Source organism: Boleophthalmus pectinirostris, unplaced genomic scaffold (genome assembly GCF_026225935.1).
Source record: "Boleophthalmus pectinirostris isolate CB_2022bp ecotype Guang Dong unplaced genomic scaffold, ASM2622593v1 HiC_scaffold_21, whole genome shotgun sequence".
Taxonomy (NCBI): Eukaryota; Metazoa; Chordata; class Actinopteri; order Gobiiformes; family Gobiidae; genus Boleophthalmus; species Boleophthalmus pectinirostris.
Genome location: NW_026571175.1, coordinates 18266046 through 18279901, shown reverse-complemented (window position 1 = coordinate 18279901; position 13856 = coordinate 18266046). Strand labels below are relative to the sequence as shown.

The 13856-nt window shown below is 38.9% G+C and overlaps 3 protein-coding genes across 3 annotated transcripts in view; 2 read left to right on the top strand and 1 right to left on the bottom strand.

Moving 5' to 3' along the window:
- Positions 1-106: 106 nt before the first annotated feature.
- Positions 107-3043, top strand: tomm7 (translocase of outer mitochondrial membrane 7 homolog (yeast)). Its single transcript, XM_055157077.1, has 3 exons — positions 107-268; positions 2281-2329; positions 2470-3043. Exons 1-3 carry the CDS (start codon positions 166-168, stop codon positions 2483-2485), a joined length of 168 nt encoding a protein of 55 aa, XP_055013052.1. The 5' UTR covers positions 107-165; the 3' UTR covers positions 2486-3043.
- On the bottom strand, positions 2636-4334 carry LOC110167338 (interleukin-6-like). Its single transcript, XM_020932674.2, has 5 exons — positions 4203-4334; positions 3946-4127; positions 3741-3839; positions 3522-3665; positions 2636-3439 (listed from the first exon to the last, which is right to left on the bottom strand). Exons 1-5 carry the CDS (start codon positions 4216-4218, stop codon positions 3242-3244), a joined length of 639 nt encoding a protein of 212 aa, XP_020788333.2. The 5' UTR covers positions 4219-4334; the 3' UTR covers positions 2636-3241.
- Positions 4335-10649: 6315 nt separating this feature from the next.
- The window catches only part of rapgef5a (Rap guanine nucleotide exchange factor (GEF) 5a), a 37248-nt gene continuing 34041 nt past the window's right edge, over positions 10650-13856 (top strand). The window contains exon 1 of the mRNA XM_020932536.2: positions 10650-10963. Within this exon, the coding sequence (XP_020788195.1) occupies positions 10820-10963 (144 nt within the window). The 5' untranslated portion in view covers positions 10650-10819. The remainder of the gene's footprint in view (positions 10964-13856) is intronic.

Genomic DNA, 13856 nt, shown 5'->3' with positions numbered 1-13856 from the left:
TTTTTCTACAGTCTACCTATAGAGGACTGAGACTGGGCATTACCTATACAGACTGAGACTTGACCGATAGATGGCGCCATGCGTTAGAATTCAGTCCTCGTTTCCTGTTCGTCACTTCCTCCTCCCTGTCCTTGCTGCGGCGCTGAGAGTCTCCAAAAAGTACACATGGCTAAACTGAGTAAAGAAACTAAACAGCGGCTGCAGCAGTTGTTCCAATGCGGCCAGTTTGTCATCCGATGGGGTTTCATCCCTACTGTGCTCTACCTGGGTTTGTATTACTGTATTACTGTATTACTTACGGACTGATCTGCAAGTTGCACCTAGCTAGATGGTTATTAGCCAGTAAGAATTGGGTTACATCTATCCTGAGTCCACCTTTTTTTCCACTGGCACGGTTCGCTTTGGGCCGCCTCGGAGCGGGTCTATACCCCCAGTTGAATTGCGTATCCGTGCTCCTGGCACGGCTCCGGATCCAGGGTATGAGTCTGTGGTCCAGGAACAGTGCCTGCTCCATGAGACACTGACGTCACCCAAACATAACTCATTTTCTCTTAACAAATAAAGTCAAAATTGGTATCTGAAATATACTCGTATACTCGTAATTGTATGGCCGATCTCACTGATTCACTAAAAGGCGGTTCATACGTAATTTCACGTTTGTCGTGTTGTGAGACGAAGCTAAAGCTATCATAAACATACGATGACGTTTTAATGTCTCTGTTTGTGATGAATTGGGTTTGACTCTTGTTGGTTGCATTATGCACTGGAAATCCCTTGTTGATGCTCTGGATTACATGTCGACCTTTATACAGTGGCGTTCATCGATAAACAGGAAACAGCTGTTGCATTCGTACTAGCTTCGTTTTGCAGAGCATATTGGCTCAACAATAGGTGTGTAAAATGAGCAAGGTGGCTGAAAAAGCAAACTAAATAAATAGATAAATAACAATAAAAGCAACTGCATCCATCTTCTTCCGACCTCATGCCCTTCAAAGCTCAAACGTATGATGGGCAATGCAGTGCTAGCAAACAAATGCAGTGACGGCTGACTGACAGCTGATTGGACCCGAAATGTTCTGATGAAGCGAGAGGTCTTGTCGCTCAGGAGCCTCCCTCCCTCTTTCTTCGTCTATCTGCTACTGATCAGACAGAAAAGGACCCGGGTGTTGTACAACACAGACACACGATTGATGAATGATCTTGATTATCTTAAAGTAATTTTCACCACAGATCAGGTCAAAGTGTGTAAACTTTATTGTGAGTTCTGAGTTATTTGCTCTTCTGTCAGTCCGAGGTGTGAGGGGAGACAGGAAAATCCGTTTACAAAGTTTGATATTTGCGAGTCGCGTCGCAGGTGTACGACAGCATTTGAAAAGCCAGAAGCGATTCTAAAGTATTTAAAAGTTAATATCTTCGTCATTCTGGGGTCTGTTAATGTAAAATACAAAGTGACAGAAAGATAAAATCCACTTCTGTTAGAATATTTCAGCTGTAAGTCCCTATGGATACTGTGATGACTGTTTTCCTTTCAGACCAAAATAAAAGTCAACACAGCAGGCATGGTGGTGCAAGCCTATGTCATGGGTTTGCTTGGCTAGACCTGTGGCATGCTCAAAGCGAGCTGGGCCACTTGTAATGGAAACACTCCCCAACTGGCCTGCTCCAAGGTAGCCTCAAGCAAACCATGCCAGTGGAAAAGAGGCTAAAATTGCCATAACTAAAAATATAACAGTTTATGACAAGATCAAGATGAAAAATGTATTATTTTATGTTAATCTGCTTTTTGCTGACTGTAAGAGATCTACTCCACAGGGAGCTAGTACCTTCTAGGGTTCAGTTTGGATTTGATTTAAAATTTAATGTTTTAATTTTCTCTGTTTGAATGATTGCACTTTGGACTGAACTGAACTATAACATTAGTTGAATTATCATGTTAGTTGAACAAACTTAAATGAGGGTGCAATTCATCCTTTTGCAGCCTTGTAGTCCTGGGCCTTCCTGGACACATAATTTGCCCAGGTCATGATATTTTGTGTGATGCAGAAGGGTGCATTTTGCTTTGTCATGTTCCCAAGAATCAATTTCATCATACTGATCCTTTCTCTGAAGCTGACCCCCCAAGCAAAAAGGGAAATTAGGTTTTTGTCTGGGCGTTTTTTTGTGTGTGTGTGTGTGTGTGTGTGTGTGTATAATTGCATCATCCCTTGTGTTTCTTGTGAAATGTCGTAATGTATGTGAAAGTTGCATTTGAATCATAGTTTTGAATTTGTTGTATTTCAGGATTTAAGAGAGGAGCAGATCCTGGAATGCCTGAACACACAGTGCTGAGGTAAATTCTCAGTTTATATTAAAAACACAGTTCATTTGTTTAGAGTTTTAGTCATTATTAAGTTACTGTCCATATTTGTTCAATATTATCTGGATAATTTTTTTAATAAACAACCCACTTTCAATGGTTTTATTTCCTAGTTTACTTTGGGGTTGAAGATCATCGCTACACCAGAACACTTCTTATGTTCCACTTTGTAATTGTGATAGTGACCATGTGGAGTTTCATAACCCTTCAGTGTGATAAGACAGAAGCAAGATACATCTGTACAACACACTCTGGACGAAGGATACAGACTGTGATCAATGTGTTTGGACTGTTTCTTTTTGGAAGACGTCATTCCATTCATTCTTATTTGTTAATATTGATGATATAGGATCTTTAGTCTAAGTTGTTTTGTTAAGACATCAAAATTGTAATCGTGAACCTTAAGCAATTTGCTGTTCAAATATGGAGGGCTAGAGAGAATCAAAGACGTTTATACTCAAAGAAACATTAGAAACTAAATTTGAAATCCACAAATGTTCATGTAGATTTATGACCTGTAGTTATATTCAGCTTCCATCTGACTTGCCATACAACATTGTGGGTACTTTAATTTAGCTTAACAATTTAATATTGTGATTTGTGTCTAATAAGATTTTGTCAAAAGAATATTTACCTGCCCCCCTTCTCTCACTCCATAATAAATAATAAATTGTTAATTAAATGCAATTTTTTTTTCCTTTTTCCTTTTTTCCTTTTTATTTAATTAAATAATAAATATGCGTATAAAGCTGTATTACAAAGTATGGATTAAACACAAATATTAAATAAATATTGTTAAATTAAAACTATTACAGATCATTTTGACCTTCTTGATGTAAAAATATAAATTTCATAACAAGGATACTCTGCATCTCATTTTGAGGGTCATATTAAAATGCTATATCCAGGCCTCCTCTCTCTGCGTTTGATGTTGACTTGGGTGTCTCTGAGAAACTCGTGCAGCTTTCTTAGAATATTGTGCGCAAACATTTTTCTATGGAAAGTATCAGAGTGAGCCACTTCTTTCAGGAGACTGTCCTCTTGATTTTTGCTCAGGGTTTTGACTGCATCAGGTTTTCTCATCTGTGGGGTAGAAATGACTTGTGTTAAAACATTATAACTGGACCTTATGCGATTAATGTGTTGTGTTTACAAAGTGAGGAACCTTCTGACGTGCTGCACTGATCAAGAGGTTGCAAAAATACTTAATGTTCGGCAGGCCTTCACTCTCTGGGTACTCTCTCTCCACATGTTTGAGAAGAACTTGATAAACAATCAGACCACGGACAAGCCTCTTCAGGCATCCCTCCTGAAGAGAGAACAAATGAATTAATGGAATATTGAAATAAATCTAATTCACTGAGTTAGGGAAAGTTAAACCAACCATGTTTATCGATGTGTTACGACAGTCCTCTGGAAAAGAGACAATGTTGAAGTTGTCCAAATGTAGATATTCGATTGAGCCTTTGAATTCTTTGTCAAACTGAAAAAAAAGAGCTTAATGTCTAATTCAGTTTAATTCTATAAAAGATCATGGTGGTGAGGGTGCGGATTCACTGGCACATTCAAGTACAGTTGAATATGCTTACCTCTTGTTTGTGTCGATGAGTGGCATCGAGCAGTGCCCTCCACACCGGGCTGTCGCTCAGGAGGTCTGTGGCCCCCTCACCCCCTTCTCCTGAGGGGGCTTCAGTGGGGAGGTCAACAGGCGCTGCAACAGCAGGGTCCATTAGAGCAGCCACCATCAGCAGCATCGAGACCAGAGCAGCATCTGTCAATGAGAGTGTTTCTAATGAATGAGAGAAAGAGGAAACAACCACAGAACATAGGGAGTGGATATACTGACTCATTTCAGGGGCCATAGTCTTTGGCAGATCACACACTAAGTAGTCTGAAGTCCAGAGGGGCAGTGTTCATGCAGTTTCATGTCATTTTATACTCTCCACTGGAGGAATTTCCCAATAGCCAATGCACATCTTATAGTGAGTCTTGATGCAGACTAGGATAAGAAAATGCTAATCATGGAAATGCCGCCCACACACAAAGATGAGATTTAGATTAGAATTAGCATCTTTATATAAAATCATACAGACTCCCTAATCTATATTCAGTCAAACATTTCAACTGGGGAGGCTTGTTCCTGTTGCTTGGTCATTTACATTGCTTTTTTTCATTCTGATAATCAATTTACATGAGTAGATTACAATAACCATGCTGCAAATTGTAGCTCTCCATATCTGTTGATAGCTAAAAATAATCATAATCTAATTACCAAATCTATTATTTTAGCACCAAAATCAAAATACAGAATAAGTCCAAACACGTTAGAATAACTGATATATATTCTGTACAAAACAACTGTGAACAGGAGTCTGCAATATGATGTACACATTTATATCCATTGAAACCAACAATATTATGTAAATAAAGGGATGTTACTTGAACCTAAAGTGTACTCTTCTTAATGTATAAGCTTACGTAACATATTAGTATGTACAGCTGGGGGACAGCACAGCACCTCTGACTGCAACACCGGAGCTTCAGAGGGGACTGTACTGTCATCATTTTTGTTTACCCTGTACATGTCAGACTTAAGATACAACTCAGTGTCTCTGTGTCAAATGCAGAAGTACTCTGATGACACAGCCATTGTGAGGTGTATCAGAATAATGACACAGGGGAGTACAGGCAGCTCACTGAGGACTTTGTAGTTTGGTGCAGGGCTAACCACCTTCTACTGAACACTGCAAAGACCAAAGAGATGGTGGTGGACTTTAGGAGGAGCAGGCCACAGTTGCAACCTTGTGACCATTGAGGGGTACAATGGAATTTGTAGCGAGTTATAAGTATTTGAGCCTATAACTCCACCACAGACTAGATTGGTCTGAGAATACAGACCTGCTTTACAGAAAGGGACAGAGCAGGCCATATTTTCTCAGAAGGCTGAAGTCCTTTAACATCTGCCAGAAGACAGCTGTCTCCAGTGTCCTCCTGAAGTGTCCTTCAGTGCAGTGGTCTACTGGGGCGGAAGGAAGAAGGATACCGTGCTGTTGGATAAGCTAGAAAGGCAGGCTCTGTAGTGGGGGCAGAGTTGACTCAATCATATCTGTGACTGAGAACAGGGCCCTAAACCAGCTTCTGTCCATCATGGATAACCCCCAGCACCCCCTCCACAGCTCCATCACCAGACAATTAATTTTCTTCAAGATCAATAAAGTATTTGTCTATCAGTCTATCTAAAACTGAATAAACCTGTGTTTTGTATGTAGTTTTATTGTAAGATAATATTTAAAACTCACTTCTGGAGCTTTTCGGATGTTGGTTATTGTATTTGTAAATATGGAATCCCTCTGATGTCCTCAGTGGCATCCCCATCATAGCCACATGCAAAGTGGCCACACTGCATCCTCTTTACTTAATTCTAGCTGTGTAATTGTACTTCATTGTATTTATAATCACAGAAAAAACAACAGAACAATAAAAAATTATTTTCAAAGATTTTCACAAAGTGGATTCAACCTTGGATTTGTCATGTTTATTATCACTTAAGTTGACTGCAATTCTGGCAACAGCACATAGGCGTGAAAGAAAATAGGCATTTTTAGCCATGTCTAATAATGAGTTTATATCTACAAAATTTTCTCAAGATTCTGTTTTGAAACTTAAGAGAATTTCCCAATTGTGTCAAGTAGAGACTCTACACTAGATACTAGATACTTGCTATTTTAGGACTGATGAAAGAATGGGAAGTTGAGTGTGGTTATTTAAAACTGTCTTCACAAATGATGCTTCCTACAACTGATGCCTGCAGTTTCTTTTTAGTATAAACCACCCAGTTGAATACGTTTTTGTATATGTTCTCAATCTCAAACAATAATGACGCCGCTACTTGTAGCTCTCCATATCTGCTGAAAGCTAAGAAACAGTAATAAATATAGCTGCAAGTAGCATTGTTCATCCCTCACATACGCTGTGCCCCGCAAACGACACGCCCCGCACTAAACCTAATAACCATAAACCCCAACCATAACTTGCCCCAACCCCAACCCTAGTCCTTACCCTAATCCTAACTCCTGTAAAGCATGGAGAGCTAATGTCATCGCTGTGGCACCGCCGTAAAAATATGACATAGATGTCACTGACCTTTTGGATCAGGATGCCAAAACTGAATTTTGTGCAAAATTTCATAAATGTTTGAAAGACTAAAGTTTCTCCCCCATATTAAATTTGATTTCAATCTGTTGGGGGCGTTAACGCACCAAATTCATTTTTTACACATTAAGTAGCTGTAGGGCACAGAGTTTAACAATTGTTTAAAATTTTTCCCTAAAATCAGAGTTTGTTTGTGCAAATAGGAACAGTTAGTATAAATTTAAATTTTCCTTAGAATTTTAAAATTCTGTGCAATTTTTGGCTCTTCACTTCTCAGAGAACGTAAAATTGATGTCCCACCCCTAGAGATAATGTGATGTCAAAGTGTGAAGTTTACAAAAGAAATGCTGAGTCATGCTTAGCAAATTTATATCCAATAAAACTGACCCTGGTGGAGCGGACAGCATTGGTGTAATAATATTTTTTACTTGTTTTGTCATGATCTACTTCTGTGTCAAATTTCATTTTTAGTGTGTTTAGGGACGCTGATGTGCCATATGTGACAAATCAAAATGACCAAAAGTTAGAGAAGCGTGAGTGTTAACAGTTAGCAAATTTCCGTGGCTTTTTGTAATTGTTCACTGGGTGAAAATGCGTGAGTTGGTTGGTTAGGGGAAAAAAATAATAGCAAGAAAGAATAATGTTCTGATACGAGAGCAAAGTTCCAATTTTTTAAGGCCTAATAAACCTGCATTTTCTCTTTAAAAGCCTTAAATGGTCACTGCTCACTTCTGCAGCATTTCAGAAGTTGGTCATTTTATTTGTAAATATGGAAACCCTCTAATGTGCTCAATGGCATCCCCATCATAGCCACATGCAAAGTGACCACATCACATCCTCTTTCCCTTTCAACATACCAGAGTAATTTTAGGGGAAATGCAGTTCATTTAAATTTTACCAGACTTGTGATGGGGTTCCCATTCATAAATTGGTCATATTATTAAAATTATTGGGGATTACCACTGTGGATATGATGCCACAGAATAAAATTTAGTTGGCCCTTTTTTTTTTTTTTTTTTTTTTTTTTCAAAACAGCAGGAATGTTCTTTGTCAATAATTCATTCTAAAGAGTCTGTCTATATTTAAAAATATTTTATTCCGTTCATGGTCCTAAAAAAATGTTGCTTTTAAGTTCCTGCTTACCTCCACTAGAAAAGGTGCTTATCTTCTAACATCGGACAGCATAACTTTAAAGACAGAATAATAGCCAAGAAGAAAAGAAAATGTGGATCTTTAAAGAAACACAGACACACAACGTTAATAAAAAGCGTATGTAAAATCCTTCAGTCGTTCATAGAATCTATGGCAAGTGGAGAAATTCTGTGTCAATTGGACAAAAGTTTATTTGGTCGAATACGTTTCGTAGCTCATCCAAGTTGCTTCTTCAGTTCTGATCGGAATGTTGGTGGACACTGGATTTTTCCTTTTGCCATGATAAAAGACAAACTGGTGAACTGGTTTTCCCTAATGGATCAGCTTTCAATCAACTTTTGATAGACTGATTGATTTTACCCTAAGCCACCATCTTGATTTCGGTAGGCCAGTGGAAAAATGTAAATGCCGAAATAATGACATATAATAACCCTATATTCATGATGACACAAAATGTAAGACACCGCCAATGAGAAACATTCATGTGTTTCTCGTTTATAGAATCGCATTTCAATTGAATTTCCACTAGATGGCAGCAAAAAAGCAGAGACCAACATCATAGGCGTAGGCTGCAAAGCACATCTAAGACATTTAAAAAAAAATATTGGCATCGATCATTATAATGTAAACCGAGTCTATTCTCTGTTTTCTCTAAGTTCTTTTTGACCAGCAGACCATGAATCGGTCACGTTTAATTTCTGTAGTAGGCCTACATTAAATTGAAGTGATCTCACTGAAAACGGAGGAAGGTAGGTTACATCTAAACCTTAATGTATTTGACTTAAAGACTGACTTAAAATTTTACAGCGTTTCCTCCAGGCATTTACAAAAAAGATATAACCTCCTTGCATAATAAATTGGTACGTATTCCACAGAGCTGGTGTGGTTCATTCAAATACATTGCGCTCAAGTTTGTTTGATTTTGCTGTGTGCGCAGATGCAGACCCGGGAGTGTTGCTCAGTGGCTGGTCTCAGTGCAGTCCCTCTGGGAGCAGCAGAGGAGCATATTTCATCACACAGTGAGAGTAGCGTAAGAAAAAACAGTCTTCCTCTCTACTTTTGCTTCTTCAGCAATCTCCCAGCCCCCACTTTCATTTATTGTGGCTGTCAGGGGAAAGGCACAATAGATGCATCCTAAAGCATATCAAAATTTGTACTTTTTTATGACTGTCGCCTGTATAGATATGGTATATCTACAAAAAACAAACAAACACACACACACACAAAAACAGACATAGCCATAGCCTATTTATAGGGCTGTGTAATTATATACAATTTGTAAAAACTATTTAAATTATAACTAAATTTAGTTATTAAAATGCAATATTCCAATAGAAAATATAATCAGTTAATTATGCGCGCTTCTGTCAGTGTGCCCCAGGGCAGCTGTGGCTACAATAGTAGCTTATCATCACCAGGGTGAATGAATAATGCTGTATGAATGAATGCTGAATGAATGTAAAGCATCTTTGGGGACAGAAAATGTCTGTGAAATAGCTATATAAATAAAGACTTACTTACTTACTTACTAATTCTGTTTGGAGCAATACGTGTGTTAATTTCTCCTGCAAAAGGCACTTATCTAATCTACACTGGGTTTGAGTGTGGCAAAACTAATGAATTATATTCGGTCTACAGGTTCATTTTGAATTTTAGAAGAAATGGTTTGAATGAAATTATTTTCACTTTCAATATAAGCCAATAGTTGTAGAGGAAAACATCTTTTGAGAAGTTGAGAAGTTAACTTTTCCAGATGAAATCTTCTACATGTATCTGCATCAGTCTGTAGGACCCTGTGGACTGTGTGTACACCATACTAATCTACATTTTACAGTTGGTCAGCAAATCTCATTGCATTATGTGTGACTAAGGTCTTTGAATTAGTATAGCCTTATACCAACTTTCTGCACATAAAGACCCACATGCCATTTGTTTATCTCCCTAATTTTTTAGTCTACTTAAATAAGTAAATTAATTCAGTGTTACAGCAGGAAGTGTTGAAACAAACACTCAAGTCCTCAGTTCAGCAGTGCACAGTTTATCTGCTGCACTGGCTCCTCAAAGTGTCACTATTGGTATAATCTCAGTCCCAGAAAGGCCAGTTATCCAAGATAACATTATATCAGGGAGGCAGGCTCACATCTGCACAACCACCACACTCCTCTTGAACACCAAGAGCACCAAATCTTCAACATTTTCTCTAATCTCATGTTTCACCCAGGCTTGTCAAATAGGTTTCTTTGGATGTTGATTTATTCTTGTCAAGATCTGAATGCAAAACCAATTTTATTATGAGACTGTAAAACTCTTTCTGGAGCACACTGCCACTGCAAAGAACTGTATCCCTATTGTTGGCCAGAAAATAGTTAATGGACTATTACACTGGAAGTAAGTCCTGGTAAACACCGTACCCCCCACCCCAAACATCATTCTAATCCAAAATGCAAGGCTCAATTCAACCCATTCTTTAAATTAGTCTATGTTTAATATTTGACACATAATTAATCTACATGACTAAGAGGGACTATAGTTACAGGGATTTCAATAACCACAAATGAAAAGATGCAACTTTAAAAAAATAATAAAAAATCAACTACTGACTCTAGATGAACTAAGAATCCTCATTTGAAAAGACAAAAAAACGCTTTATCACATAAAACCCTGAGGGCAGCAGAGAGACTATCCACCCCCACACACGCTCTTTGTTTACCTATGGAAATGTGAGCCAGGTATTGCGATGACGTAGACAAACGGAGAGCCTGTCCTTGCGCTTTTCTTTATTGTCAATAAAGAGCCCGTTGACTACAGTATAAAGTAAAATGTGAACGTAACTTGGGGATAGGGGCTAAGTGGAAGTGATGCAACCAGCGTGTGTGTAGCGCACCTGTGACCCGCACACGCGCACACCCACGGCACACGAGAGGGGAGCCGTAGGGTGGAGCAGGAGGGAGCTGGCGTGGCGCGCTTTGCTGCTGCGGAACACATTTCACGACTCGGTTGCAGATGCAGGTCGCTGAGAGTGAGAGCGAGGCGGGGGGTAATGGCGACTTGTGAGGAACATTCAGTGGTAGTGGCAGTAGTTGAATCAGCGGGAGAAGAAGAAGGAGAAGACAAGGGAGAGAGACAACTTGCAGACGGACAGTAGGAGAAGCAGGAGGTATGGAGGACTCGGAGCCCGCAGAGGACGGTTTGCTCGCGGGTTTACGCTGGAACAGGACCGCGAGGGACCAGGCTCAACTCAAACATAAAATACGGGATTTGCCGGGGTTACTCAAGCACGGACTGCATCTGCGGAAAAAAAGCGTGAGTGTCTTTTTCCCTCTTTGCCTTCGTCCTTCCTTATTCAGGGACAGTAGACACGGATCTTATTTTACCCTGACACATCTCTGTCGTGTGGGGTTTGTTTGTCACGACCCAGGTGTGTTCATTTTGGCGGCTTTACGCAGCAAACTGTCGCAGTCTATTTCTACGCACCGCGCTTCCTTTGAGTGTATTTTTGGATGTGTTCGTGTGGGATACATCCACGGTCACAGCAATTTCTCCTGGCCACCATCATACCTTCACATTACCGTCGTCAAGGCAACACTGCCCCCACACTCATGCGTCCACACGCACGCTGCAGAAATACCCGCACCTGCATTTAAGAAACGGATGTTCCGTCTTCACTTTACAGCTAGTTAGAAGTTTTGATTGAACTTGGGGTATAATTCTTATATTGTTATCTGACAGTATCTCACGTAAGTAAAAAAAAAAAAAAAATCTTTTTTTTTTTTTTTTTTTTTTTTTTAGGCTAAATAGCCTTTAAGTGTAGGCTATATGAATGTCTTAAATTAAGCTCTTTTTTAAAGTTATGACGTCGCAATCCATATATTATTTTTCCCTACTCCAAAAGTACTCTTACCACATGGGTTTGTTTTCACAATCTCACCTGTCCTGAAGACATCTAGGCTACCACAAATGTTTAACACAGATAAATAAAGATAAGGAATAATAACGAGCTGCTTTCAGGTGTATTTTGCAATGTACTGGCAATCATCACATCAACAACGGTGTGTATTTTTGGCAGTTTTTTATGATTTAAATAATGCAATATTTTTTTGAGTGCTGTCCTTTCTTTACCGCAGGAAGGCTCTCAAGTCTCAATAGACATTATACTTCCCCATTGAGGCTGTGAGGTGTTTTGTCTGGCCGCTGTTGCTCCTCTGGTCCCTTGTTGAGTCGACAGGTGCGGTATGACTGCTCACTGTCATCTCTGCTCATCTTCAACCACGCTGAAAGCTTGCAAAAAGCAGTACCAGACTTGTCTGTGAGCACAGCTCTGCCCAACGGGACTAAAATATGCAGTGTCTGTAGTGTAATGTCAATTTGTACTGAGAAGACTAGCTGCATGTGGAATGGTACCTGTTGTTATAGTAATTGACATTTAAATCTGTCACAGCGGATGCAGCGTTGTGTTTGAAAACATTTTGTTCATTCTAATTCAACACATTGGAGACACTTTGGCTAATCCTTTGCGGAAACAACACTGCTTATTACTGAGAAATAATCTTTCCTTTCAGCTTTTGTCTCCTGAGATGGATTGAGCAAATTGTCACCCCCTTTATGTGACATGATTTGCATGTTGATTTGTATTTGACTGTCCTTCTTGAAACAATGCTTGTCATAAACTGCTAGTCTAGGAAATAAGTACAAAATTTATTTAGACTTTTTCTCAATTTTACAAAGACAATTTTGAGTGAGTACTCTTAAAAATTCTTCTGTATATTGTGCAAAATTGACTCCTGCTAGTTTTAAGCCATGTTATAATGTAGTTGCCTCCTCAAAAACATACCAGTACTTGCTTTTTGTTTCATTCACACATGTTTGAGTAATCCTTTATTATTAGTCTGTTTACATTTCCAAAGCTCAAAATGCTCTGTTCCACCTTGTGATCTCCTGCAGCTTAAATTTCAAGTTAATAACTACCTTTTAACTTTTGTTCAGTAAAGATTGGAAATTCCAGGAATTAAATCATGTTTAAAAACACAGTGGAACACTTCCTGTATTAATGCATGACATCACAAGGTGGGAGGAGCGTTTTCAGTTTGAGTGAAGAACACAGCCTAAATATACAGGGTTTATGTGTTAAACATGTGTGAATGAAACAACACACAATTCCAGGTATGTTTGTTATGAACAAACAACATTATAACATAGATCAGAAAATAATGTAATATGGGCCTTTTTAATCAACATTAATTTGGTTGAGTTCTGGCCTCTGTAAAACTGTTGCTAAAGGCTGCCTGCTTAACAAAGTGCCATCCATTCATCTTACTATATCTTTTGGCACTTCTGATTCCAGTTTATTACACAATCCGATATCAGTTGAATTACAGCTGAGGACATCCTAAACTGTAGGAGCAGAGTGCAGGCTTCTCCCAGATCTGCTGAGTTAATTCAAAACTTGATAATGACTTGCCTACTTCACTTTTGAATGCAGTCTATGGTTGAGTTGAACTGAATGCATTTTTTTGTTTTTACCCTTTATCTTTTCTAGAAATATTTGATCATGATATTTTCCTATTGATTTTATATTGTGTTTGTTTACCCGGCATGTAGCCAATACTCCCTATGTGCTATATAAATACATTTGACATTGAGCTTGGGCTTGGCTATATTGTTCCTTATTCCCATATGAACATAACTATAAAATGTCCGCTTCTTCAAAGTGATTTCGAGTGTGGGTGAGTGCGACAAGGCGTGGGTAAGTTGTGAGAAGGTACAAAGAACTGTGCCAACTAGCTTTTTCTTGCTTTTTTTTCATGCTACTTTCTAAACACTGACATTGAGGGTAGTTTTAGACTGCCATGTAGCAAAGTCAATGTTAAAGCATAATACATATGTCCAAAGTCTCACTGCCATGTAAAATATTAGCATGTTACTGAGGTTTTCCCATGACATTGCATATCATAGCCCTGTTTGATGTTTGCTAACAGGTTTGGAGCAGCCGTACATAGACGTTGTACTTGAGCCATCTGCTGTTTTTGATTCCTGCCTGGAGCGGCCTCACCTTAAAGATCACATTATTGACTGTTGTGACTTGCTTTGGTATTTAATTAATGGTCCAATGTCAACTTTCACGCGCTGAAGAGCTATCAATACTTTGTAGTAAAATTCTAAAAGTAAAACCAAGCCCCCATTGATTCTTCTGCTTAAC

What these genes read in the sequence shown, in the direction of transcription:
- tomm7 (XM_055157077.1), top strand. Translation starts at nt 166, where the DNA reads ATGGCTAAACTGAGTAAAGAAACTAAACAGCGGCTGCAGCAGTTGTTC. An exon ending in CCCTACTGTGCTCTACCTGG is followed by an intron (nt 269 to 2,280) that starts GTTTGTATTACT and finishes GTTGTATTTCAG; the next exon opens with GATTTAAGAGAGGAGCAGAT.
- LOC110167338 (XM_020932674.2), bottom strand. An exon ending in GTAACACATCGATAAACATG is followed by an intron (nt 3,666 to 3,740) that starts GTTGGTTTAACT and finishes TTCTCTCTTCAG; the next exon opens with GAGGGATGCCTGAAGAGGCT. An exon ending in TCAGTGCAGCACGTCAGAAG is followed by an intron (nt 3,440 to 3,521) that starts GTTCCTCACTTT and finishes TCTACCCCACAG; the next exon opens with ATGAGAAAACCTGATGCAGT.